The sequence below is a fragment of the Chlorocebus sabaeus genome, chromosome 12 (genome assembly GCF_047675955.1).
Source record: "Chlorocebus sabaeus isolate Y175 chromosome 12, mChlSab1.0.hap1, whole genome shotgun sequence".
Classification (NCBI taxonomy): Eukaryota; Metazoa; Chordata; class Mammalia; order Primates; family Cercopithecidae; genus Chlorocebus; species Chlorocebus sabaeus.
Genome location: NC_132915.1, coordinates 74699312 through 74726226, shown reverse-complemented (window position 1 = coordinate 74726226; position 26915 = coordinate 74699312). Strand labels below are relative to the sequence as shown.

At 42.3% G+C, this 26915-nt stretch overlaps 1 protein-coding gene across 2 annotated transcripts in view; it reads left to right on the top strand.

Annotated features, from left to right (window-relative positions):
• ABCA1 (ATP binding cassette subfamily A member 1) overlaps positions 1-26915 on the top strand; it is a 147979-nt gene that overhangs the window by 116955 nt on the left and 4109 nt on the right. For both annotated transcript variants that reach the window (XM_007968523.3, XM_007968524.3), the window contains exons 29-49: positions 128-252; positions 1503-1601; positions 4918-5107; positions 7043-7137; positions 8448-8480; positions 9602-9707; positions 11171-11245; positions 11767-11936; positions 13173-13350; positions 15283-15398; positions 15511-15655; positions 17184-17307; positions 18543-18672; positions 18919-19039; positions 19817-19879; positions 20796-20902; positions 23251-23392; positions 23764-23898; positions 24856-24959; positions 25533-25625; positions 26281-26524. In XM_007968523.3, the coding sequence (XP_007966714.3) occupies positions 128-252; positions 1503-1601; positions 4918-5107; positions 7043-7137; positions 8448-8480; positions 9602-9707; positions 11171-11245; positions 11767-11936; positions 13173-13350; positions 15283-15398; positions 15511-15655; positions 17184-17307; positions 18543-18672; positions 18919-19039; positions 19817-19879; positions 20796-20902; positions 23251-23392; positions 23764-23898; positions 24856-24959; positions 25533-25625; positions 26281-26524 (2595 nt within the window). The remainder of the gene's footprint in view (positions 1-127; positions 253-1502; positions 1602-4917; positions 5108-7042; positions 7138-8447; positions 8481-9601; positions 9708-11170; positions 11246-11766; positions 11937-13172; positions 13351-15282; positions 15399-15510; positions 15656-17183; positions 17308-18542; positions 18673-18918; positions 19040-19816; positions 19880-20795; positions 20903-23250; positions 23393-23763; positions 23899-24855; positions 24960-25532; positions 25626-26280; positions 26525-26915) is intronic.

Here is a 26915-nt window from a genome sequence, read left to right as displayed (position 1 = left end):
CATAGGCTCTGCCGTGCTGGTTGGTCGGGGAGGCTGGCTGGACTTGTAGGGATTTGCCCCTTGGCCTTGTTTCTAACACTTGCCATTTTCCTGCTGTCCCCCTGCCCCCTCCACTGCCTGGGTAAAGATTGTCTTGCCAGCTGTGTTTGTCTGCATTGCCCTTGTGTTCAGCCTGATCGTGCCACCCTTTGGCAAGTACCCCAGCCTGGAACTTCAGCCCTGGATGTACAACGAACAGTACACGTTTGTCAGGTATGTTTGTCTTCTGTGTCCCAGGAGGGGATAAGATTCAAGCAGACCAAAGATGTTTACGAGGGCCAAGGGAATGGACTTCAGAATTACACAGTAGAATAAATTTTACTTCTGTGACTCAGGTCCCTGTGTAAGCTAATACTGCGTGCATAGAACAGCAGCGAACTAACCCTGAATAATAGGCCAGTCTTCTGTTGAGCCTTTCAACCTCTCTCCTCTTTATCCTACTATTGTCAGGAACAGCCACATGTGTTTTAGGTAAAATAATCTGCCCTTGCAAAAATCCATGATTAAGTTATAAAATATTTGAATTTGTGGAGCCGTGTTTTAATTCTGTAATTGACTCACAGGGCACACTATCAAAGCGTAGAACCTCCAGAGACTTGTTTTCTGCAAAGTATAATTCATATAATTATTATCTATTCTGTTATATTTGGGATGTTAGCTAGTGTTTGTTCTTTAGACAAAAATTTCCTCCACTCCATAACAATACATTACATCAAAGAAAAGGATAAAGGATTTTTCTGAGTCTTGTTAGCAGGAGCTTTCTTCAGTCCTGAAGGATTTAGACCTGTAGCTTTCTTCAGACCTATAGATGGGGGAACTGTATCAGTGATACAAAAGGGAAGCATTAAAAAGAAAAAAAAAAAAAATATATATATATATATATATATATGTATATGTATATATGTAAATGTGAATTGGCCTGTTTTTCTCTAAGCCCATGTTTTCTTCCTACATAGTTCAGGTTTACTTTATTTTTTCCTTTCCAGCTGCTGACTCTGTATTGCCCATGGTTGTGGAACATAGCATGTGTTTGTGACCTGTGCCTGTTATTTTTGTGCTTTCTAGTTGTGCATGCAGAGTACAAAGTTTTCTTGCCCTTTCTTGGAAAATCCTGCTTGTCTGTGCCAAAGGGATAATCGCAAAAGCTTAATGGGTTGATTTACTTCAAATTTAAAAAATATATAAATGTATACGTGTATGTACATGCATGTACACATACACACCTTTATACATATAGCCCATTTATACAAGCTCCACTTTGGAGTGCTCTATGTCACCCTGATGCCGAATACAGGGCCAGAGTCTGAGATCCTTCTGGGTGGTTTCTGTGTTTTGTTCATTTCTGTTTTAAGAACCTATCACAGAGAAATGCTTCCTAAAATGTTTAATTTATAAAACATTTGTATCTCTTGATGACTGGTTTTAATGAATTACTAAGCTGGTTGCCTCTTATGTACCCACAGCAATGATGCTCCTGAGGACACGGGAACCCTGGAACTCTTAAACGCCCTCACGAAAGACCCTGGCTTTGGGACCCGCTGTATGGAAGGAAACCCCATCCCGTGAGTGTCACTTTAGCCATAAGCTGGCTTCTTGTGCTTGTCACCTGGTTTGATTTCTAATATGCTGCATTTGTCAACTGCATGCTACATTGTGACCACCAGCATTTGCCCTTTGAATTATTATTATGTTTTAATTACAAAAAGCCAGTGTAGTAACCTAGCTAAATTATCTAGGAACAAACGTTTGGAGAGTCTTCTAACACCATGCAAAGCACATCATTCCAGACATTTGTTTACTGATTTAGAACATTAATATTTAATTTAAATAGCACTTTAGACTTACTGATCAAATGCTTTTCCTTTCTTTCTCTCCCATTCCCTGTACTTAAGCGCTTCAGTAGGCTCTCATTATATATAATTTTCAGGTTTTGTTTATCAGCTTCTTCGCTTTTATAATCTGTAAAGATGACATATGAATTTTTATAAAAATGACACTTTCTTCTTTTCAAATTGTATATTTTTATTGTACTTTCCTTCAAAACCCCCTTTTCAAAAGTAGGCAGTGGATAAATAAATTCAATGAAGCATCCATATGAGTCTTAAGTGTGTGTGGGGGAAGGGAGGTCACTAGATCACTGTGAGTAAAGATAGTGGAGAGGTGAGGATCTTATGAGGCAGTGCTCAAGGCTAGTAGAGGTGGGTTAGTGTTTCCAGGCTTAGGCAGAATCTCAGCTGAGGTCATGAAACAACAGTGATCTCTGAAAAATTATGGCAAGGTGGCAAGGTGCTGGAGAGTTGGAGAGGGGGGCAAACTTGACTTTCAAATTTTAATGGGAACATGGGTGACTCTGCACACCACAAAACAGTGAGCATGATGACCTGTTTATTACAAGGTTCTAGAGACGATTTCTAAATGGGTAGCTACTGTGTGCTTGTTTGTTCTTTTTTTTTTTTTTTTTTTTTTTTTTGAGACGGAGTCTCGCTCTGTCGCCCAGGCTGGAGTGCTGTGGCCGGATCTCAGCTCACTGCAAGCTCCGCCTCCCTGGTTCCCGCCATTCTCCTGCCTCAGCCTCCCGTGTAGCTGGGACTACAGGCGCCCGCCACCTCGCCCGGCTAGTTTTTTGTATTTTTTAGTGGAGACGGGGTTTCACCGTGTTAGCCAGGATGGTCTCGATCTCCTGACCTCGTGATCCGCCCGTCTCGGCCTCCCAAAGTGCTGGGATTGGATAGTTGCTAAATATTTGTTAGTACTTAGTAGTTAGTACGTGATGGGTGGTAAATCCTAGCAGCCAATATTGGTTCCCAAATAACCAGATGGCAAGGGTAGAGAAGGACACAGATACGGCCTATCTGGATTTCATGATGCCTTTGATTTTCCACATGAAGGTTGTGTAGGAAAGACAGAAGCATGAGATGAGATGATAATATAGTTATCTGGATTCGTCACTGGCCAGCTGAACCGTATGAACTCATGGATTGATGCCAGCTTAGGAAGGCTCTGTAGGAGCCAGAACTGGGTTGAGAGCCAGCCCGTAGAGACAAAACAGGCCCAGCCCTGACATCAGAGGGTTCAAACAGCCCCACCTACAGTCTGCCAGAGGTGGTCGGAAGGAAGGCCTTTATCCTGGCAACTCTTACTGAAATTCAGATTTTTAGGTTTTGCAAAAAAATAGTAGACATGAAGGAAATTTGACAGGAGCATGTCTCAGCAGTATTTAAATTTGTCTCAGCCAATCCCCTTCTGAATGTTCAGAATGTGAGCTTCAGGAGGGCAGCGTGTCTTTGTGTGACTTTTCCAGTCAGTTCAGGTGCTTTAAGGAGACAATTAGAGATCAATCTGGAAAACTGTTTGTTTGAATTTTTAATACATAAGAAAACAATAAGAAATAGTTTAAAAATATATATGTGTGTGTGTGTGTGTATGTGTGTGTGTGTGTGTGTGTGTGTGTGTGTATATATATATATATATTTTTTTTTTTTTTTTTTTGAGATGGAGTCTTGCTCTGTCGCCCAGACTGGAGTGCAGTGGCTCAATCCTGGCTCACTGCCACCTCTGCCTCCCAGGTTCAAGTGATTCTCCTGCCTCAGCCTCCTGAGTAGCTGGGATTACAAGCGTGTGCCACCACACTGGCTAATTTTTCTAATTTTAGTAGAGATGGAGTTTCACCATGTTGGACAGGATGGTTTTGAACTCCTGACTTAAAATGATCCACCTGGGTTGGCCTCCCAAAGTTCTGGGATTACAGGCATGAGCCATCGTGCCCGGCAATTATATTTAATAGTTAATAATAAGGAAATAATTGCTGTAGCTTTACGTTAAATTGTGGAATTCTGAAACTGGAAGGGAACTGGAAATGACTTGTTGAATCAAGTCATTTTAAACTTTTATTTTGCCAGTGGAAAAAATAAGCCCCCAAAAGAGCAGGGAACTTACTGATGTCCCACAGTAATTCACAGCTGGAGACAAGGTTAAAGGCTTTATGTCTTATCTCCAGGGAAAATTTTTAGATAGCGTAGCTCTTTATGTGCCGAGCACTCTCACCCCAGGCATCCCCCAATTCTCCACTCATTTGAGAACATAAATTGGATCTTGCCACTCTCTACTCATTTTTCAGCACGTCGAGCATAAGATCCAGACTGTTTCCCAGGCCTCTGTCATCTGGCTCCTCTCTTCCTCGTTTATCATTACTCTTCTTCGTAGCTTATCCTACTCCAGCCGTGCTGTCTTCCTGTTATTCCTCAAAAATAGAAACACATTTCTTCCTAGGGCCTTTGTTCCTGCACTTGCCATCGCTTTTGCTCATTATGTTCTTTTCGTCAAATCTTTGACCAGCTTGTTCTCCATCATTGTTTATGTTTTGACTGAAATGTCTTCTCTTCGGTAGGTTCATTCTCCCCAATCACTGTCTTTTTATTTTGCTTTATTTTGGGCCATCTAAGATTATCTTATTAGTTTATTTGTTGTTCGACTCCTCCATGGCCATATACCTCCATGAAGGCAGGTATTGTCACCTTAGGCCCTCAAATTCACTGGACAGCATCTGGCACATAGTAGATGCTCAACGAATATTTGTTGTGTGAGCAAATGGTTGGTTGATTGGATTGAACAGAGTTCAGTATGTAAACGTTGAGGGCCTCTTTGCATTCTATTTTACTTATGTATAAAATGATGATACATAATGATGATATAAATGATGTCACAGTGTACAGGGCTGTTGTGGGATCAGGCAATCAAATGAGATCATGCTTGTCTTTTCCAAATGGTGAGGGAGTAGATGCATGTTTGTGGTCGTTATGGAATGATCCTGTGCTCCTGAGGCAACAGAAAGGCCAGGCCCTCTCGGGTAATCCTCCTCTTGCTGTCTTCCCTTTGCAGAGACATGCCCTGCCAGGCAGGGGAGGAAGAGTGGACCACTGCCCCAGTTCCCCAAACCATCAAGGACCTCTTCCAGAATGGGAACTGGACGATGCAGAATCCTTCACCTGCATGCCAGTGTAGCAGCGACAAAATCAAGAAGATGCTGCCTGTGTGTCCCCCAGGGGCAGGGGGGCTGCCTCCTCCGCAAGTGCGTCACTTTCAGGGTGTGACTGGGCAGAAGGGGTAGACGGTGGGCTGGTAGCTTCTGCTTGGAAGCAGGAATGAGTGAGATGCCATGTTGGGAGGGTCTGTCTTTTTTTCTCTTTTTCTTTGAGGCGGAGTCTTGCTCTGTTACCCAGGCTGGAGTGCAGTGGCATGATCTTGGCTCACTGCAACCTCCCCCTCCCAGGTTCAAGCGAGTCTCCTGCCTCAGCCTCCCAAGTAGCTGGGATTACAGGCACGCACCACCATGTCCGGCTGATTTTTGTGTTTTTAGTAGAGATGGGGTTTCGCCATGTTGGCCAGGCTGATCTGGAACTCCTGACCTCAGGTGATCCACCTGCCTCAGCCCCCCAAAGTGCTGGGATTACAGGTGAGAGCCACCTGTTTACCCCTGATTACAGGTGAGAGCCCAGCCCTGTTTCAGTCTTTAACTTGCTTCTTGTCATAGGAAAAAGCATGTGAGTTTTGAGGGGAGAGGGTTTGGACCACACTGTGCCCATGCCTGTCCCACAGCAGTGAAGTCACAGGACAGACTGTGACAGGCCTGGCTTCCAATCTTGACTCTGCAACAAATGAGTTGGTAGCCTTTGACAGGCCACTTTAATTCCCTGGACCTGTTTCTTCACCTCTGAATTAGGGAGGCTGGATCAGAAAACTCCTGTGGATCTTGTCAACTCTGGCATTCTTGGAGACTCTGTTTGGGAAGGAGTCCTGAGCCTTTTTATTTATTTATTTATTTATTTATTTATTTATTTATTTATTTATTTATTTTGAGAATTTCAGGAAGAGGAGTGCTTATGATAGCTCTCTGCTGCTTTTATCAGCATCCAAATTGCAGGGTGAGGACAAGCAATTCTAAATAAGTATAAGAACTAAAATAAGTCTTGGTTACCACTCTTTAAAATAATAGCTAGGCCAGGTGCAGGGTGGCTCATACCTGTAATCTCAGTATTTTGGGATGCTGAGGCGGACGAATCACCTGAGGTCAGGAGTTCGAACCAGCTTGGCCAATGTGGCGAAACCCTGTCTCTACTAAAAATACAGAAATTAGCCAGACATGGAGGCACGTGCCTGTAATCCCAGTTACTTGGGAGGCTGAGGCAGGAGAATTGCTTGAACCTGGGAGGTGGGGGTTGCAGTGAGCCAAAATCGCGCCACTGCACTCCAGCCTGGGCAACACAGTGAGACTCCATCTCAAAAAATAAAATGAATAAAATAACAGCTAATCTAGTCATCGGTATAACTCCGATGAACAAAAGATTTATTAGGCATAGGGAATGAAGGTGCTTCCTAAAAATCTCTTGACTACAAAGAATTTAATTTCAATGTTTATTGTTAGATGTTCAGAATAAATTATTGGGAAAGACCTTGGCTTGGTATAAGTGAATTACCAGTGCCAAGGGGCAGGGTGAACCAAGTCTCAGTGCTGGTTGACTGAGGGCAGTGTCTGGGGCCTGTAGTCAGGTTTCCGGTCACACTGTGGACATGGTCACTGTTGTCCTTGAGACTCCAGTGAGACTCCATCTCAAAGAATAAAATTCATTGAGACTTTCATCTCAATGAATAAAATAACAGCTAATCTAGTCATCGGTATAACTCCGATGAACAAAAGATTTATTAGGCATAGGGAATGATGGTGCTTCCTAAAAATCTCTTGACTACAAAGAATTTCATTTCAATGTTTATTGTTAGATGTTCAGAATGAATTCTTGGGAAAGACCTTGGCTTGGTGTAAGTGAATTACCAGTGCCGAGGGGCAGGGTGAACCAAGTCTCAGTGCTGGTTGACTGAGGGCAGTGTCTGGGGCCTGTAGTCAGGTTTCCGGTCACACTGTGGACATGGGCACTGTTGTCCTTGATTTGTTTTCTGTTTCAATTCTTGTCTATAAAGACCCGTATGCTTGGTTTTCATGTGATGACAGAGAAAACAAAACACTGCAGATATCCTTCAGGACCTGACGGGAAGAAACATTTCGGATTATCTGGTGAAGACGTATGTGCAGATCATAGCCAAAAGGTGACTTTTTACAAAACTTGTCCCCTGCCTTATTATTACTAATTAGAGGAATTAAAGACCTCCAAATAACAGACTGGAACAGTGGGGGAAGTGCCAGATTATGGCCTGATTCCATCTATCGGAAGTTTAGGATATTATCCCAAACTAGAGAAGATGACGAGAGGGACTGTGGACATTCAGTTGTCAGCTTCAAGGCTGAGGGAAGCTGGTCTAGAATGAAAATAGAAATGGATTCAAAGTCAAATTCTGCCACTTAGTAGCAACTTCACCAGGTAACTGGTTATCCTTTTAAAGCCTTAGTTTATCTAAATTGTGATATTAGTGTTGCTCTTATAAGTTTGTCATGAGGACTAAATTAAATGATGTACATAAAGTACCTTGGGTACTCACTGATAGGGGACTCCATGATAATTTGTGGTCTCATGGAGGGAACGCTGGGAAGGTTTAGGAGCCTGCCTTGGCTGTGGAGCCTTGGGAGAGCCGTCTAGCTTCCCGGGACATGGCAGCCTAGTGTTAAATGCTTAGCTCAGCAAATGTGTGTTCTGGTTTCCTTCCCATCAACTTGGTCAGTTGGGGTCTTTCACTTAGGAGTTTCTCAGTGACTTTAAATGGCACGGGCATGCTGGAATGATAGTGACCATGAGTTTCCAAGAAAGAAGCATAACTTCTCCTTATGTCATCCACAATTGAAATATTATTGTTAATTGAAAAAGCTTCTAGGCCGGGCACAGTGGCTCACGCCTGTAATCCCAGAACTTTGGGAGGCCAAAGTGGGTGAATCACTTGAGGTCAGGAGTTCAAGACCAGCCTGGCCAACATGGGGAAACTCCGTCTCTACTAAAAAGACAAAATACCCTGGGCGTGGTGGCACGTGCCTGTAATCCCAGCTACTTGGGAGGCTGAAGTAGGAGAATTGCTTGAATCCGGGAGGCGGAGGTTGCAGTGAACTGAGGTCACGTCATTGCACTCCAGCCTGGGCAACAAGAGCGAAACTGTCTCCAAAAAAAAAAAAAAAAAAAGGAAAAAGCTTCTAGTTCACTTACATCTTGGTCTATAAGGTGGTTTGTAAATTGGTTTAACCCAAGGCCTGATTCTCATATAAGTAATAGGGTACTTATGATGGAGAGAAGGCTGGAAGAGGCCTGAGCACAGGCTTCTTTTCTCTGGCACAACCCTACAAGGCCAGCCTGATTCTAGGATTATTTCTGTCCCTTCCTTATATCCTCAGGTGGGTATTTACTCCTTTTGCATCATCAGGAATAGGCTCAGTGCTTTCTTTGAACTGATTTTTTGTTTCTTTGTCTCTGCAGCTTAAAGAACAAGATCTGGGTGAATGAGTTTAGGTAAGTTGCTGTCTTTCTGGCACCTTTAGCTCAGGAGGAGGATGGTGTTGTAGGTGTCTTGGATTGAAGAAAGCCTTGGAGATTGTTTGTCACTCACACACTCACGGGTGCCATCTCACCGTAAGGAGGACAGAAGCCCTGTGAACATGTGGAGCACACAGGGGCACAGACAGATTTAGATGAGGTCTGCTTTATAGAGCTTCTGCCTAGAGCATCATAGCTCAGTGCCTAGTGGCCCCTCCAGAGGCCTCTGAAATATCTGATGTACTGATTTCCTTGAGGAGAATCAGAAATCTCCTGTGGGTGTCTAGGGAGTTCAAGTAAGTAGTGTTGTGAGGGGAATACCTACGTGTACTTTCCCCCCAAACCAGATTCTCAAGGCTTCTTAAGGACTCAAGGACAATTTCTAGGCATGTAGCAAGGGACTAAGACAGTCTTAGAGGAAATAAGCACCAAAACCATCTCTGTGCACTGTATTTCAACCCACTTTTCCATCTGTGTTTTGAAGGAACAGGTGGGACTGGGGACGGAAGAATTCTAGAGGCCAGTTTGTCCATCATGAAAAATGAGATAGCTGATGTGGCTATCTCAGGGGGCCTGAAGGCTCCTTGTTACTGATTTCCACCTTTTCTCTCTGCCTTTTCCCCAAGGGCCAGGACCCTTGGATCTCTGGGCAGAGCAGACGCAGGCCCCTATAATAGCCCTCAGGCTAGAAAGGAGCCGGGACCTGCGTATAAGGCCAGTGTAGCCTACTGTGGACAGTGCAGGGTTCCCACTCTCCCAACTTCCCATCTGCTTGCCTCCAGACCCACGTTCACGCCCGACTCACTGGGTCGGAGGAGCATCTGTGAGATGAAACACCATTCTTTCCTCGATGTCTCAGCTATCTAACTGTGTGTGTAATCAGGCCAGGTCCTCCCTGCTGGGCAGAAACCATGGGAGTTAAGAGATTGCCAACATTTATTAGAGGAAGCTGATGTGTAACTTCCCTGAGGCAAAATTTAGCCCTCCTTTGAATAGGAATTTGACTCAGTGAACCTTGTACACACTCGCACTGAGTCTGCTGCTGAGTGGTATGTGCACCCCACTGTCTGGGTTTTAATGTCAGGCTGTTCTTTTAGGTATGGCGGGTTTTCCCTGGGTGTCAGTAATACTCAAGCACTTCCTCCGAGTCAAGAAGTTAATGATGCCATCAAACAAATGAAGAAACACCTAAAGCTGGCCAAGGTACAATATCTATCATGAGACGTATCAGAAAAATGGGCATGTAGCTGCTGGGATGTAGGAGTAGTTGGCATACAGAGCTGTCTTTGGCATTTAGTGATTTGAGCCAGACAAAACTGAATTACTTAGTTGTACATTTAAAAGTGTAGGTCAAAAACAAATCCAGAGGCCAGGTGCCATGGCTCATGCCTGTAATCCTAGCACTTTGGGAGGCGGAAGTGAGTGGATCACTTGCGGTCAGGAGTTCGAGACCAGCCTGGCCAACATGGTGAAACCCCGTATCTACTGAAAATACAAAAAAAAAAAAAAAAAAAAAAAAAAAAAATAGCTGGGCTATTAGTGGCATACACCTGTAATCCCAGCTACTTGGGAGGCTGAGGCAGGAGAATCGCTTGAACCCTGTAGGCAGAGATTGCAGTGAGCTGAGATCGCAGCATTGCACTCCAGCAGCATTGCCTGGGCAACAAGAGCAAAACTCCGTCTCAAAAAATATTTTTTAAAAATTCAGAGATTTAAAAGCTCTCAGCAGCCAGGTGTGGTGGCGTATGCCTGTAATTCCAGCGCTTTAGGAGGCCGAGGTGAGCGGATCACAAGGTCAGGAGTTTGAGACCAGCCTGGCCAACATGGTGAAACCCTGTCTCTACTAAAAAAAATATAAAAATTAGCCGGGCGTGGTGGCGTGCGACTATAATCCCAGCTACTCGGGAGGCTATGGTGGGAGAATTGCTTGAACCCGGGAGGTGGAGGTTGCAGTGAGCCGAGATTGTGCCACTGTGCTCCAGCCTGGGCGACAGGGCAAGACTCCATCTCAAAAAAAGGTCTCAGAACAACCAGTTTTACAAATTTGGCCAGTTGGTAAATAAACTGGGTTTCCAACATACTTTGCTGAAACAATCACTGACTAAATAGGAAATGAATCATTTTCTTTTTGAAGCTGGCAGACTGATCTGCAGGACCTGATAAGTACTCACTTCATTTCTCTCTGTCTCAAGTTTCCCATTTTTAAGTGAGAATTAAGGGGCTCCGATAAAATGGACCCTAGGATTGTGGACAGTGGTGATAGTCCTAGAATCCACAGCTCTGCTTTTGAGTGATGGACCCATGTAGCTGGCACATCTGCAGGCGGAGCATGGTTCTGGCTCTTCAGATGATGCCGGTGGAGCATTTGGAGGAGTCCTCACCCCACTGTGATAACCAGACATTAAAATCTTGGGACTTTGCATCCCCGGATTTCTCTGTGATTCCTTCTAGACTGGTGGTATCATGGCAGCATCACTGTTGTTGATTTCTGGTCACTGGGTTCTCAGGAGCCGTTTATTTAATGGCTTCACATTTAATTTCAGTGAACAAGGTAGTAGTGGCATTGAGCTTCACAGGGCCGTCCTGTTGTCCGCAGGTTCCAGGTTGACTGTTGCCCCTTATCTATGTGAACAGTCACAACTGAGGCAGGTTTCTGTTGTTTACAGGACAGTTCTGCAGATCGATTTCTCAACAGCTTGGGAAGGTTTATGACAGGACTGGACACCAAAAATAATGTCAAGGTAAACCACTATCTTTGTTCTAGTAGCTTTTTGATGAACAATAATCCTTATGTTTCCTGGAGCACTTTCAACTCATGGTAAAGTTGGCAGGGGCATTCACAACAGAAAAGAGCAAACTGTTAGCTTTACCAGCGAGGCAGTACGGTATAGTGTAGTGATTCAGAGAATTTGCTTTGCCACCAGACATACCAGGTAACCTTGACTAAGTTACTTAACCTTTCTAAGCCTCAGTTCCCTCATCTGTGAAACGGAGACAATAATCATGGCTATCTCTAAACTGTTGTGAGAATTCAATGAGTTAAAGGTATAAGGTCCTCCCCACAGCGCCTACCCACATAGTCAGTGATCACTGTGTCCTGTACACTATAATTACTTCGCCATGTTCTCTGATCATAGTGTTTTGCTTTGGTACGTGACTAGAATTTCTTTCTGAGGTTTATGTGCATGGTTGGTGTGTGTGCACCTGCCTGCAGGAGCAGGGTTTGGGGGCATTACCTTGTACCTGGTATGTTTTCTTTCAGGTGTGGTTCAATAACAAGGGCTGGCATGCAATCAGCTCTTTCCTGAATGTCATCAACAATGCCATTCTCCGGGCCAACCTGCAAAAGGGAGAGAACCCTAGCCATTATGGAATTACTGCTTTCAATCATCCCCTGAATCTCACCAAACAGCAGCTCTCAGAGGTGGCTCTGTAAGTGTAGCTGTGTCTGAATGGATGGAGTGGGGCAAGGAGAAGGTCATGGAGGAGGGCAGAAAAATATGAAGCTCATCGTAGGGGAACAGCTGCAGAGACCATTACATTATGATAAATCTGGGTTGATCCAGGCTCTGGGCAGAAGTGATAAGTTTACGAATCGGCTGGTTGGGCTTCTTGAACTGCAGAAGAGAAAATGATACTGATATGTAAAATTCGTAACATTTAGTGAATTCATATAAAGTGAGTTAAAAAATTGTTAAGTAAATTTTAATTTAATTATAAGTGTTTAATCAGTTTGATTTGTTTAAAAACCACTGTTTTAAACTTGGTGGAATATGTTTTTATTAGCTTGTATCTTTAATTCCTAAGTTAAGCTGTGTGTGTGTGTGTGTGTGTGTGTGTGTGTGAGTGAGAGAGAGAGAGAGAGAGAGAGAGAGAGAGAAGTTTAAAGCCAGGACGAGCTAGTTTAAAGTATGCAGGCTTTGGAGTCATACAGATCTGGGTTTGAATCTGGTCTCTAACTTTATAGATGTATGATATTAACTGAGGCAATTCATGTAAATTGCCAAGCCCAGCACTCAGCACAGAGTTGATATTTAGCACACATTAGATGCCTTTCCTGTATATGGAGCATAGCAGTTCCTTTTTCTGCTGAACTCCTACAGGATACTAATATAGGACACTAGGATCTTTATACCAAGACCCTGTGTAATGGGCTTATAAGACCATTCTTCTTACAAGAATCTGTTAAAATTTTTGTATGTGTTAAATCAATAGGCTACATACTGTTATTTTCAAGTTGATTTACAGCCAGAAAAAATTAATTTATTTGAGTAGTTGCACAGTAATATTTCTGCTCTCATTGAGTTTTCAAGCCCCACTAGTCCTTTGTGTGTGACAATTTACAACTTACTACTCTTACAAGGTCACGAACAGTGGACCAAAGTGAAAACCATTAACCACTCTGACTTCCTTCATTAGTTTTATTGTGGCAGTGGTATCACAATTTGACCTCAGTAGTGTCAGTTTGGCATTTACATTGTCATATTTTTTGACTTAAAAATAATCATCTTAACCCTGAATAAAATGTGTCTGGTGAACAGATGTTATTCCTTGGACTGTGCCTCAGATATCTGTGTGTGTCTGTGTGTCCGTGTGTCTGTGTCCTCGCTGATTGAACCCCAATTGCATCAAAGACCCCTCAGATTTTCACACCCTTTTTCTTTCCAGGATGACCACATCCGTGGATGTCCTTGTGTCCATCTGTGTCATCTTTGCGATGTCCTTCGTCCCAGCCAGCTTTGTTGTATTCCTGATCCAGGAGCGGGTCAGCAAAGCAAAACACCTGCAGTTCATCAGTGGCGTGAAGCCAGTCATCTACTGGCTCTCTAATTTTGTCTGGGATATGGTAAGGACACAGGCCTGCTGTATCTTTGTAATGTCTGTCAGGGCCATGGATTGATAGGGATAAGAAAGAAAGAGCCCTGGCTATCATCAGGAAATGTTCCAGCTACTCTAAAGATGTATGAAAAAGGAAAAGCCAGAGGCAGGTGATCACTTTCATGACACCAAACACAGCATTGGGTACCAGAGTTCATGTCACACCAGAGGGAAAAATCTGTACACAATGATGAAAATTAATACCACTGCCGCAAGAATCGGAGAGATGCAAGTCAAAACTCCAAGTCAATGCCTCTAATTTTTCTGATGGGTTTTAACCTCCAGAGTCAGAATGTTCTTTGCCTTACTAGGAAAGCCATCTGTCATTTGAAAACTCTATACATTTTATCAGCAGCTTATCCGTCCATTGCAAATATGTTTTTGTGCCAGCTACAATATATTGCTTCTATGTGGACCAATATGGGGGACTTGAAGGAATTCTAAAGTTCTAATTATTGTAAAGTACAGTTGAAATACATCTCCCTGTAACTTCCATTAATTATAAGCTACACAGAGCAAATCTAATTCTTCTCCCACTGAACAAGTCCCTGAATATTTAAAAACAACTCTCATACTGTCATTTAACCTGAGTATTCCCCAGATAAGATGATATATGAGAATGTATCTTGTAACCTCCAAAGCACTGTACAAATGTGAGCAGTGATGGTGGAGATGATGATGAGGTCTTTGCTGTTCATACCAAGGCTCTTAGACTTTGTCACTCTTCTGATCCGATTGTCCTTGTATGGCCATGCTCTATATTGTTAATGTCCCGTTTCAAAAGCAAAGCCAAGAATTAACCTCGTGTTCAGTCTGTGGTCTGAATGGTTATGAGTCTAGAGGGAGTTAATCTTTAGCCCACACTTCTATTACTACAGCACAAAGACTTTGCATTTTGGAAGGAGCATTGTCTTACTGGCAACTTAGTGGTAAACCAAAAACCTCCATTTCACACAAATGATTGTGAAATTCGGGTCTCCTTCATTCTATACAAATTCATTTTTTTTGAACCTAAACTTTGTATTTATCCATATTAAATTACATGTGTTTTATTTTTGTTTTAGCTTGATTCAGTAGTGACTCCAGTCAGTAAACACAGACTGAATGCTATGTGTCTGACCTATGCCAGGCATAGGTGATTCAGAGATGAAAGGTCAAGTCCCTGAACCCATCTCTTATCTTCCTGGGTATTATCTGTAGCTCCTGAAATTTGCTAGAAGCATGTCTTCATCTAAATTGTTGATAAACACATCAAGTAGCACAGGACTGAGGCAGAGTCCTGTAGTCAGAAGCTGCCGTTCTTCTAGCAGCTAACAAGCCCACTATCACTTCCCTGCCTGTGCTTTGCTCTGCCAGCTATGAATTCTCATAATTGTCCTATCGTCAGGTCTTTATTTCTGCATTTTACTGCTTGATACACTGTCAGGACAGACTTTAAAATTATTCTCAGTGTGATGAAACAATTCTGACATTCATGTTATGAGCAGTTACCTCATAAATAGATTACATGTGAGATTGAACTTGGGCAGACTGTAATACAGCATTAATGATGAAACAGACACAATCATCTTCGGGAAGAAGAATGGAAGCTTATTTGCTGCCTGTGAAATTGAAATTACTCTGACTGGGAATCCATCGTTCAGTTTACTGAGCGTGACACCTTGGCTTGGCTGTTGGAAAGACAGAAAGGGCATGTAGTTTATAAAATCAGCCAAGGGGAAAATGCTTGTCAAAGTGTATTGTCCGGTATTTTGATTAATAGTTTATGTGGCTTCATTAATTCAGAGTTACTTTCCAATATGTTTATCTGCCCTTTCTTGTCTAACGATGGTGAAGACTTGTGTGATGCATTGTGTATTTGATTTAGGGGTAAACTGTATGTCTTTGTTTTCACTTTTAGTGCAATTACGTTGTCCCTGCCACACTGGTCATTATCATCTTCATCTGCTTCCAGCAGAAGTCCTATGTGTCCTCCACCAACCTGCCTGTGCTAGCCCTTCTACTTTTGCTGTATGGGTAAGTCACCTCTGAGTGAGGGAACTGCACAGTGGATAAGGCATTTGGTGCCCAGTGTCAGAGGGAGGACAGGGGACTCTCAGTAGACACTTACCTTTTTGTGTCTCACCAGGTGGTCAATCACACCTCTCATGTACCCAGCCTCCTTTGTGTTCAAGATCCCCAGCACAGCCTATGTGGTGCTCACCAGCGTGAACCTCTTCATTGGCATCAATGGCAGCGTGGCCACCTTTGTGTTGGAGCTCTTCACCGACAATGTGAGTCATGCAGAGAGAACACTCCTGCTGCGATGAGCATCTCTGGGAGCCAGAGGGGACAGTGTTTAATTGTGATCTTATTCTACTTGTCAGTGGCATTGATGCTGCTGACTGCCTTATCCTTTCTTCAGAGTCTGTCTTCCCTGAGAAGGCAAAGCACCTTTCTTTCTTGCTGTGCCGTACATTTTGCTGGTCAAGCCTTTCAGTTTCTTTTGACAGTTTTTTTTTTCTTTCTTTTTTCAGTGTTGCTTTTACCAAGAGTAGCTCCTCTGCCTTCCACTTTACACACGAGAGCTGGGTGACGTCATTCAATCCCAAGACTTTTACCATCACCCTTCTTGGTGTTTTTATTGTCATCTCTAAGATCTATCCCTTTAGCCTTGTTCATAACCTTGAACTCTAATCTCACATTCTCACTTGCCTAGTGGATTGCTCCATTTAGATAGTATATAGATACTCCAAACTGGACATGTCCTAGTTTTCTTCGTCCCTGGAACATAATGCTTTTCTTACCATCCCTGTCACACTCAGTGGCACTACCATCCACTCGGTTGCCCAAGCTGGCTCTTAGAGTTATCCTAGATGCTTGCTTTGCTGTTGCAGATTTCCCACATTCGACTGGTTGTGTTGTCAGTTCTTCCAGGTATGGACCTCTAAAATAAGGCTTCCTCTCCATTCCGGTTGGCATTGCCTTTGTCCAAACACAGCACACAAGGCCTTTTACAGTTGCACAACTCTTCCTGTCCGTACCCACCACACCCTTTCCCAGCTGTAAGCTTCCGATGAGTTGTCCCCAACCACCATGCTCCTGTAAGCCTGGTTTGAAATGCCCTTCTTCTGTCACAGGGTCCGGTAGTACATCGCTTAACCTTCAAGATTTAGCTTAAATGTGAAGCTTTCCTTACCTGCTGGGAGGTATTCTCTCTTTTCTCTGAGCTCTCAGAGTCCTCAGTCCATGCCTCCAGTACAGTGCACATCCGCTTACATGGTAATTTCCTGTTTACATACTTTTCCTACTTGGAGTGGAGTCTGTTTCTTACTAACTTTTGCCTCTCCCATGCCCTGGCACAGTGCATCCAGCATATAGCCCCCTTACTCAGTTGCTAGATATTTGGCCACTCAACAGTGGGGTCATACGTTCTGATGCATTTGAGAAGAATTTCTAAAATTCTGACAAAATCCTGAAACTCAAATGTTGACCCAGACATGAGCAATTTGCTTTTAAAATGCTAAGGGATTTTTAATGGATTTGCTTCTGATTAAATATAGGCTGTTTCTAAGCTTTATTCATTATTTCTCCACACTCAGACCATTTCTCCAGATTTTCTAAAGAAGAGAATTTTATTGCTACATATCATCAACTATGCCCACTGCTATTTAATTGGTATCTGAAGTAAAAGGTCCAGTTTGTCCCTAGAGAATCAAATTTTTCTTCACTCCCATATTTCAGAATTTGATACATTTTTAGGATAAACCATGAATGACATCCATTTCTTCTCCCTCGCCCTCCCTTCCCTCTTTTTTTTAGAAGCTGAATAATATCAATGATATCCTGAAGTCTGTGTTCTTGATCTTCCCACATTTTTGCCTGGGACGAGGGCTCATTGACATGGTGAAAAACCAGGCAATGGCTGATGCCCTGGAAAGGTTTGGTGAGTGAAGCGGTGGTTGTAGGATGCTTTAATGGGGATGGCACTCTGCATAGGCCTTGGTACCCTGGACTTTGTTTTGGAAAGAAGCAGGTGACTGAGCACGGGATGTTCCCCCACCCCCATGCCCAGTGATAGGGCTCATGCCAACCCAGCTGATTGTGGCATGGGTTTTGTGACACAATCATTTGTCTGTGTCTCCGATAGCACTGAGAAAAGTGAAAGGGCAGTTTTGAAGGTAAGGAAAATAGTGGCATTTGCTTGGATCCATTGGCTCATGCCACCGACTGGGTTGGTCAGAGGCCCTGGAGAAGTCAAACCACAGCTTTGAGAATTAGAAGGTCAGGGAATCAGAAGGAAAGATGCTAACTTTGGCTCTATTAGGCGAATCATGTGTCTGCAGATGAGGTCATATATTATCTTTTACACAGTCTATAAAATGATAATGTATTACATCTTTTTCTACCTTTAGAATGGTTAAAAATATTTCTTCCGGAGCCATACGATTATTATTCATCCACTAGCTAATATAGTCAAATGGGCCATACTACTTAGTGGTCATAGAAGAGGGACTTTTTCCAACTTGGGGTACAAAGGAGATATATAAGAAATGTAAGGAATATTTACATGGAACTAGATTTAATGGAATCTAGTGATTAAATTGATTCATTAGGATATATGCTCCTGAAAGGAGCATCTGCTTAAAGTGCTAATATTTCTTACTACTAAAACTTAGAATTTCTTAAAAATACTGTCAAAATTACTTGGGTTGTACCTGATGTAAATAACGAGTTGATGGGTGCTGACGAGTTGATGGGTGCAGCACAGCAACATGGCACAAGTATACATAGGTAACAAACCTGCATGTTATGCACATGTACCCTAGAACTTAAAGTATAATAATAATAAAAAAAAAATTACTTGGGTTGTTTGCCTTTTTAAAAGGATTTTTGGCATGTTTCATTAAAAAAATACTAGATCTCTTCAGTGAAGTCACAAATCTAATACACATTAGCTCTGAAATTCTGTTTGCTACTGGGCCATAAAAAGTTTTCCCATATCAGACTTGGAAAGTGATCATTCGCTTGTTACTTTTTTTCCCCTCTTTGTCATGGGTGATAGCCATTGGTGTTTATTGGAAGATTGGTGAATTTTTAGGAACATAGACCCAAATTTGAGGAAGGGCCATGGTTTTTGATCCCTCCATTCTGACTGGATCTCTGCATTATGTCTACTAGGGGAGAACCGCTTTGTGTCACCATTATCTTGGGACTTGGTGGGACGAAACCTCTTTGCCATGGCCGTGGAAGGGGTGGTGTTCTTCCTCATTACTGTTCTGATCCAGTACAGATTCTTCATCAGGCCCAGGTGAGCTTTGTGACTGAGGGTCACAGGGGAAGCGCACAGGGAAACACTCACCAATGGGAGTTGGATTGAACCGAACTCAAAATATGTGATAAAACTGATTTTTCCTGGTGCGGACATCCCGCAGCCCCCTCCCTGCTCATCCTGGAAACTGTGGCGAGTGGGTTTTATGATACTCCATTAGAGACTGAATCTTTGTCCTGAAAAATAGTTTGAAAGGTTCATTTGTCTTATTTTTTCCCCCCTAAGACCTGTAAATGCAAAGCTCCCTCCTCTGAATGATGAAGATGAAGATGTGAGGCGGGAAAGACAGAGAATTCTTGATGGTGGAGGCCAGAATGACATCTTAGAAATCAAGGAGTTGACGAAGGTGAGAGAGTAAAGGTTACAATAGCTCATCTTCAGTTTTTTTCAGCTTTATGTGCTGTAACCCTGCAGTTTGCTGACTTGCTTAATAAAAGGGCATATGTTCCCAAAATGTACATCTGTACCAAGGTTCTGTCGGTTTTATTTTAAAAACACCATAGAGACTTCTTAAAGAATTCTTACTGAGAATACTTTTGTAATATGAATTCCCGTTCTTGAATATATTGGTTTTATATGCTTACATTTATGTGTTATTAAAACATACTAGCATTGTATATCTAGTCAAAACCGAGGTAGGGAGAATAAATGGTTGATTTTGAGTTTCATAGTCCAAAAAGCTGATATATTGCCAGTGCCCAAGAGGGTCTATATCAGCTCTCCAGATTCCAGCATCTCCAAATTTTACTTTTTTGTAATCTGTATAGTATTTGCAATATTTTTATTACAAATTTCTACTCTGTGGAATTTAATTTTAAAAATACCTGCAACACATATATATGTTGAATAAATGAAAAATTATGTAGATATTAATGAACAATATGGTTCTAAAGAGACAGGTTAAAAAGTAAGTTCACTTTTATTTTGAGCTTCAGAATCATTCAGAAGCCAGTTGCGACAAACGCAGACCAAAGCTCTTAGCACATCAAATATGCCTATGGCTTAGGCTTATTGACAAGTCTTATGTTGTGGTGTATGTGGTTTATAGTCCTGCCTTCCACAGTTGCTTGGGAGAGCTGTGAGTCACTGAGGCTCACGAATGTTTACATTTTGTTTGTTGCAGATATATAGAAGGAAGCGGAAGCCTGCTGTTGACAGGATTTGCGTGGGCATTCCTCCTGGTGAGGTAAAGACACTTTGTCTATATTGTGTTTGTCCCTATTAATTCAAACTGTCTCTACCCAGTCAAGCGACAGTGCTTGAGATGGGGTAAAAGTGGATTTTAAAGGCTTCTCTATTTATACCAGGATGGAGCAATTAGTCATCGAGAAGAAAGGGACCCTGTATGTCAAAAGAATGATTTTAGAGAATCCAGTGCAATTTAAGAAAAAGCATGGGGCTGGGCGCATGATTCCTGCCTGTAATCCCAGCACTTTGGGAGGCCGAGGCAGGTAGATCACGAGGTCAGGAGATTGAGACCATCCTGGCCAACATGGTGAAACCCTGTCTCCACTAAAAATACAAAAATTAGCCAGGCATAGTAGTGTGTGCCTGTAGTGCCAGCTACTCAGGAGGGTGAGGCAGGAGAATAGCTTGAACCTGGGAGGGGGAGGTTGCAGTGAGCCAAGATTGCACTGCTGCACTCCAGCCTGGTGACAGAGTGAGACTCTGTCTCAACAACAACAAAAACAGAAAAAGCATGCACATCTAAAACATGCTTTTGTGATCCATTTCAGGTGGTGATGGCATTCAAATCGATTTTTAAAAATAGATTTTCTCCTTTCTGGTTTCTGTTTGTGTTCTTTTATGCCCTTTTGCCAGAACAGGTGGTGCAATTTGGATAGCTGGCTTTCATTACCGTTTTTCACACATTACCTTTGGCCTCAACCTGACAACTAAAATAATATTTATAAATACAGCCATACTTAAAATAGTCCCATTATGAAATACATATTTAAATATCTATACGATGTCTTAAAACCAAGAAAATATTTGATTATTTGCTGATATTTCAGAATGAAGGTTTGAGGTGGTTACCTGTTAGGGGCATTTATATTCATGTTTTTAGAGTTTGCTTATACAACTTAATCTTTCTTTTTCAGTGCTTTGGGCTCCTGGGAGTTAATGGGGCTGGAAAATCATCAACGTTCAAGATGTTAACAGGAGATACCACTGTTACCAGAGGAGATGCTTTCCTTAACAAAAATAGGTGAGAAAAGAAGTGGCCTGTATTTTGCTGCAAAGACTTTGTTTTTAGTTTATTTAAAGAAATAGATTGTTATTTTTGATCACAGTGGTACTTTTAGAGTTCATAAAAATGTTGAAATGTAGTAAAGGGTAAAGCAGCACATAAAATCATCCATGATTTCAATATCTAGAGACAATCACAATTTACATTTTCCTTTCAGTCTCATTCTCTTAACAGTTTTATTCAGGTATAATTTACATACCATATAATTTACTTGTTTTTTAAGAGTACAATTCAGTGATTTTTGGTAAATTGAGAGTTTTGCAACCATCACCACAATCCAGTTTTAGAACTTTTCCATCACCCCAAATCTATCTTATACACACATATAAATGTGCCACAAAATTGAGATCATACTGTATATAGAGTTTAAATCAGCTTTTATTGTTAATGAGTGTATTATGAATATTTCCCAATGGGTTACATTTCCTAAGATACAGAATTTTACTTTGCTACATAAAATTTCCCTATGTACATGTACCTATAATTTATTTAATAAATTCCTTATAAATGTTGGACACATATTAGTTTCCATTTTTCACTATGTAAATATGTCCCTGTATACATCTTTTATTATTTCCTCAGGAACAATTCCTACAAAGTAAATTGCCCTCTCTAAAGAGCATACAAATTGACGGAGACACCATTAGGCCATTTTCTGAGACTGCACAGGTCACAAAGCAATCTGATTTTTGGGAATACAGCTACATTTTACAGGCCTCTTAGATAATGTTACTCTAAGTACTTTACATGGGGCCTCTCTGGGCTTTTTTTTTTTTTTTCTTTGAGATGGAGTTTCGCTCTTACTGTCCAGGCTGGAGTGCAATGGGGCGACCTCGGCTCACTGCAACCTCCACCTCCCAAGTTCAAGCGATTCTCCTGCCTCAGCCTCCCGAGTAGCTGAGATTACAGGTGCCCGCCACAATGCCTGGCTAATTTTTTTTGTATTTTCAGTTTCACCATGTTGGCCAGACTGGTCTGGAGCTCCTGACCTCAGGTGATCCACCTGCCTCAGCCTCCCAAAGTTCTGGGGTTACAGGCGTGAGCCACTGTGCCCGGCTTCTCTGGACTTACCATGTGGCGAGATAGTATAAGGCAGTGGCTTTCAAAGTTTTCTGGCCGTGACCCTTGTGGGAAATACATTTTGTATCTCAACCTCGTATGTACACACAGACATGTAGACACTCATATGTATAACCTAAAATTTCATAAAGCAGTACCTACTGTTACTAATTGTAGTGCATTCTGCTATTTCTTATTCTACTTTATACTGCGTCATTAAAAAAGTGCTGGTCATGACCCACTAAATTTATTTCCCAACCCACTAATGAGCAATGACTCACAATTTGAACACACTGGATGGGGGATAGCCAATAAAATTGAAAAGAGCAAGGAAATTAGTGTATTCCTGATCACCTCTCCTGTCTCTTATATTTTTGCAGTAGCAATGTAAAGGAGTCCTAAGAGAACAGACATTCTGGGAATAGCAGGCCTACCGCTGCACAACTGCTTTCCTAGGCTCGCCCCTAGTACCAAGCTCCTGACGCATATAGCAGTGGCAGTCATAACCAGCTCATAGGAAGGTTTGGCACAGGGACTGGTTGTAAGAACTGATTTGGTTGGTATAGCTGTGAGGGCCTGGCACGGTGTCCATATGTGCCTCAATCCTAATTCTGAAAAAGGCTGACCCTGGGAGTGCTAATTAGATACACAGAGAGGAATGCATGCTGCCGAAAGGCCAGGTTCATGGCGATGCCGCTGTGGCTGAGGTGCAGTCATCAGTCTGGAATGTGGACACGGAACTTCTCTCACATCTGATTCTTCACTTGACTGGATTCATAGAACCCAAAAGCCACCCCACCAACATAAATTGTGTCTCTAGGTTCTGTGTTGCTCACACCCAATATTTCTGGGCCTTCTCACTTGATGTGTATGAATGGTGCATATGAGTGAAGTCTAGGATGGGGCCTTAGTGTTAAAGCCCCAGGGTGGTAGTGTGACTGAGATTGTTGGTAAAGAGTGTGCAGTGGTTGGCATGACCTCAGAAATTCTGAAATGGGACTGCACCTGCAGACTGAAGTGTTGAGAGAGCCAGGGAGGTGCAAGGACTGGGCAGGGCAGAGGCAGGAACCCTGCCTGCCAGGAAGAACTAGCATCCTGGGGGCAGAAAGGCTGTCCTTTCAAGTAGCAGCAGATGTACTGGTATCTTTGTAATGGAGAAGCATACTTTCTAGGAACATTAGGCCAGATTGTCTGACCAGAGTATCTCTACCTGCTTAAAATCTAAGTAGTTTTCTTGTCCTTTGCAGTATCTTATCAAACATACATGAAGTACATCAGAACATGGGCTACTGCCCTCAGTTCGATGCCATCACAGAGCTGCTGACTGGGAGAGAACACGTGGAGTTCTTTGCCCTTTTGAGAGGAGTCCCAGAGAAAGAAGTTGGCAAGGTACTGTGGGCACCTGAAAGCCAGCCTGTCTCCTTTGGCATCCTGACAATATGTACCTCATGGCTTTTCCACACACATTGACTTCAGGCTGTTTTTCCTCATGAATGCAGCAGCACGAAATGCTGGTTCTTTGTATCTGCTTTCAGGGTGGGAACCTGTAATGGTGGTGGGGCAGGGCTGGGTGGGCAGAGAGGGAGTGCTGCTCCCACCACACGAGTCCCTTCTCCCTGTTTTGGCTCCTCACCAGTTGTTGGGTTACGATTACAGAATCTAGTCCTACTCAGTGAAAGAACTTTCATACATATACGTGTAGGACAGCATGATAAAATTCCCAAGCCAGACCAAAGTCAAGGTGCTTTTCATCACTGTAGGTTGGTGAGTGGGCGATTCGGAAACTGGGCCTCGTGAAGTATGGAGAAAAATACGCTGGTAACTATAGTGGAGGCAACAAGCGCAAGCTCTCTACAGCCATGGCTTTGATCGGCGGGCCTCCTGTGGTGTTTCTGGTGAGTGTCACTGTAGATTGAAAACTGTTGTTCCAGCCTGAGTGGAAAACATGACTTTTCAAAAGTCCTATATGTCCAGGGCTGTTGTATGATTGGCTTGTCTCCCACCAGGGACAGCAGAGCCACCTTGGAGAAGCTGAGGGAAGCTTCTCCCTTGGCACACACTGGGAGCACTGTACCATGCCTGCAGATGTTCCCACATAGAGACACTCCAAGCACTTTGTTTCTGAGTGTGATTGAGGCTGGATATGTGATTTGATCTTTCTCTGGAACATACTTTCTAATCATCTTTGTGTTCATTCCCTGAAAATGGAGAGTGTGGACACAGCTTTAAAATCCCCAGGGTAGCAAGTAGGTCATAGTTCCTTACACATGGATAGATGAAAAACAGATCAGACTGGACAGTGGCCCTTGACCCTTTTTCTTTTGTAGACCAGAGCATTGATGTTATTACCAGAAGAAGCCTTTGAGGCTTTTATGTATTCCAGACCACATGGGTCTGGAATTTGTTTCTGTAAGGCGAACAACTGCAGTATACTAGGGTAATCTGAGTGAGCTGGAATAAAAAAGAAAAAAAAAAGGAATTTCACCCCAATCTTATACTGACTTCAATAGAGATTTCAGACAAAAAGTTGTTTTAGTATATACTTACCAGTCATGAAAAGATAATTACAATTAAATGGACTTTTTCCTTCCCTATTTATTTGGAGAAATTTGTTTAATTCTATAAAAAAGTACTCAGAATATTTGAGTTTCCTGCATCAATAAGACATTTATAATAATGACCTTGTTTACAAATGAATTTGGAACTTACTCTAATTCTTTGGTCCATCAAGAAATAACCAGAATGGTAAGTTAAAATTTAAGCTGTTTCAAAGATGCGTCTTCATTGAAAAGCAAATTTATCTTTGATTTTTTTCCCCCCAGCAAATAAGACTTATTTTATTCTAATTACAGGATGAACCCACCACAGGCATGGATCCCAAAGCCCGGCGGTTCTTGTGGAATTGTGCCCTAAGTGTTGTCAAGGAGGGGAGATCAGTAGTGCTTACATCTCATAGGTCCGTAGTAAAGTCTTGGCTTCTACACTGTGGGATGTTTTAACTTTCCAAGTAGAATGTGTGATCATTTTGTAAAAATTAGAAAATACAGAAAAGCAAAGAGTAAAACAATTATTACCTGAAATTATACAACTTGGAAACAACTACTGTCTTCACTGGGCTGTTTATGTTTGCAGAATTTTCCTGTGCAAATCTGTGTGTGTGTGTGTGTGTGTGTGTGTGTATGTATTCTTAGAAAAATGCAAGCCCAGTATAAATATCACTCTTTTTCACTTAACATATTGTAAACATTATTCCAAGTCAGTGCATTTAGGTGTCATTTCTTATAGCTGGATAGTATTCCATTAGGCTATACTCTCATTTAACTATTCCCCTTTTTGTAGACATTTGGATTATTTCCAACTTGTTCACAATTGTAAACAGCACTACAGTGAATAGCATCATCCCTATATCCACATGTACTTGTAACAGGATATGATTCCCTAGGAAGCTGGAATGCTGGAAGTCATGGTGATGTTCTGATGGTTATAGAGAATCTCTCTAAAATGAAAACCTCTTTCTTTTTTACCGCAGTATGGAAGAATGTGAAGCTCTTTGCACTAGGATGGCAATTATGGTCAATGGAAGGTTCAGGTGCCTTGGCAGTGTCCAGCATCTAAAAAATAGGTAACAAAGATAATTTCTTGGGGATAGTGCCTAGTGAGAAGGCTTGATATTTATTCTTTTGTGAGTATATAAACGATGGCTCTAAAATAAAGGGAAATAAAACTGAGCACAGTGGTACAGCGGAAAGAATGAGGGCTTTGAAGTCAGAAGTGCATTCAAATTCTGTCTTTACCATTTACTGGTCTGTGACTCCTAGGCAAGTTACTTAACTTCTCTAAGAGTCGATCTCCCTCGAAGATCTACCTCCTGGCTTTGTTCTATAGATGAAATGAAAAAAATTTACATGTGCCAGTACTGGTGAGAGCACAAACTTTGGAGTCAAACACAAATGGGTTTGTATCCTGGCCCTACCAGTTATGAGCTCTGAGCCATGGGCAAGTGACTAACTCCCTGAGCCTCAGTTTCTTTGTAACATCTGTCAGACTTCATGGGTCCAGGTGAGGATTAAAGGAGATCATGTATTTACAGCACGTGGCGTGGCACTTCACATAAAATAAGTAGTAAATGATAACTGGTTGCCTCTCTCAGAAACTTATTTCTGGGCCTGCCAGGGGCCGCCCTTTTTCATGGCACAAGTTGGGTTCCCAGGTTTAAATATTATTTTAAATAGTTTCCTGCAGATCCTCCATTTGGATATTTTTTTTCCTGCTTTCAGGTTTGGAGATGGTTATACAATAGTAGTACGAATAGCAGGGTCCAACCCGGACCTTAAGCCTGTCCAGGATTTCTTTGGACTTGCCTTTCCTGGAAGTGTTCTAAAAGAGAAACACCGGAACATGCTACAATACCAGCTTCCATCTTCGTTATCTTCTCTGGCCAGGATATTCAGCATCCTCTCCCAGAGCAAAAAGCGACTCCACATAGAAGACTACTCTGTTTCTCAGACAACACTTGACCAAGTAAGCTTTGAGTGTCAAAACAGATTTACTTCTCAGGGTGTGGATTCCTGCCCACACACTCCTGCCTGTAGGTCCAAGAGCAGTTTGTATGCTTGAATCGGTGCTTGAATTCCTCATCTACTATTACTACTAGCTATACTTTTTACTAAACCTCTGAACCTGAAAAGGGAGATGATGCCTATGTACTGTATGGGATTATTGTGAGAATTTATTGTAATAACCATAATAACTACCATTTAGTGAGTACCTACCATGGGCCAGGCATTTTACTTGGTGCCTAATCTTATATAAATTAGGTAGTAAAGTACCAAATTGGTCCTGACACTTAATAGGTACTCAGTAAGTATTTTCTTCCCTCTTCCCTTTAATCAAGACTGTATGTGCCAAAGTA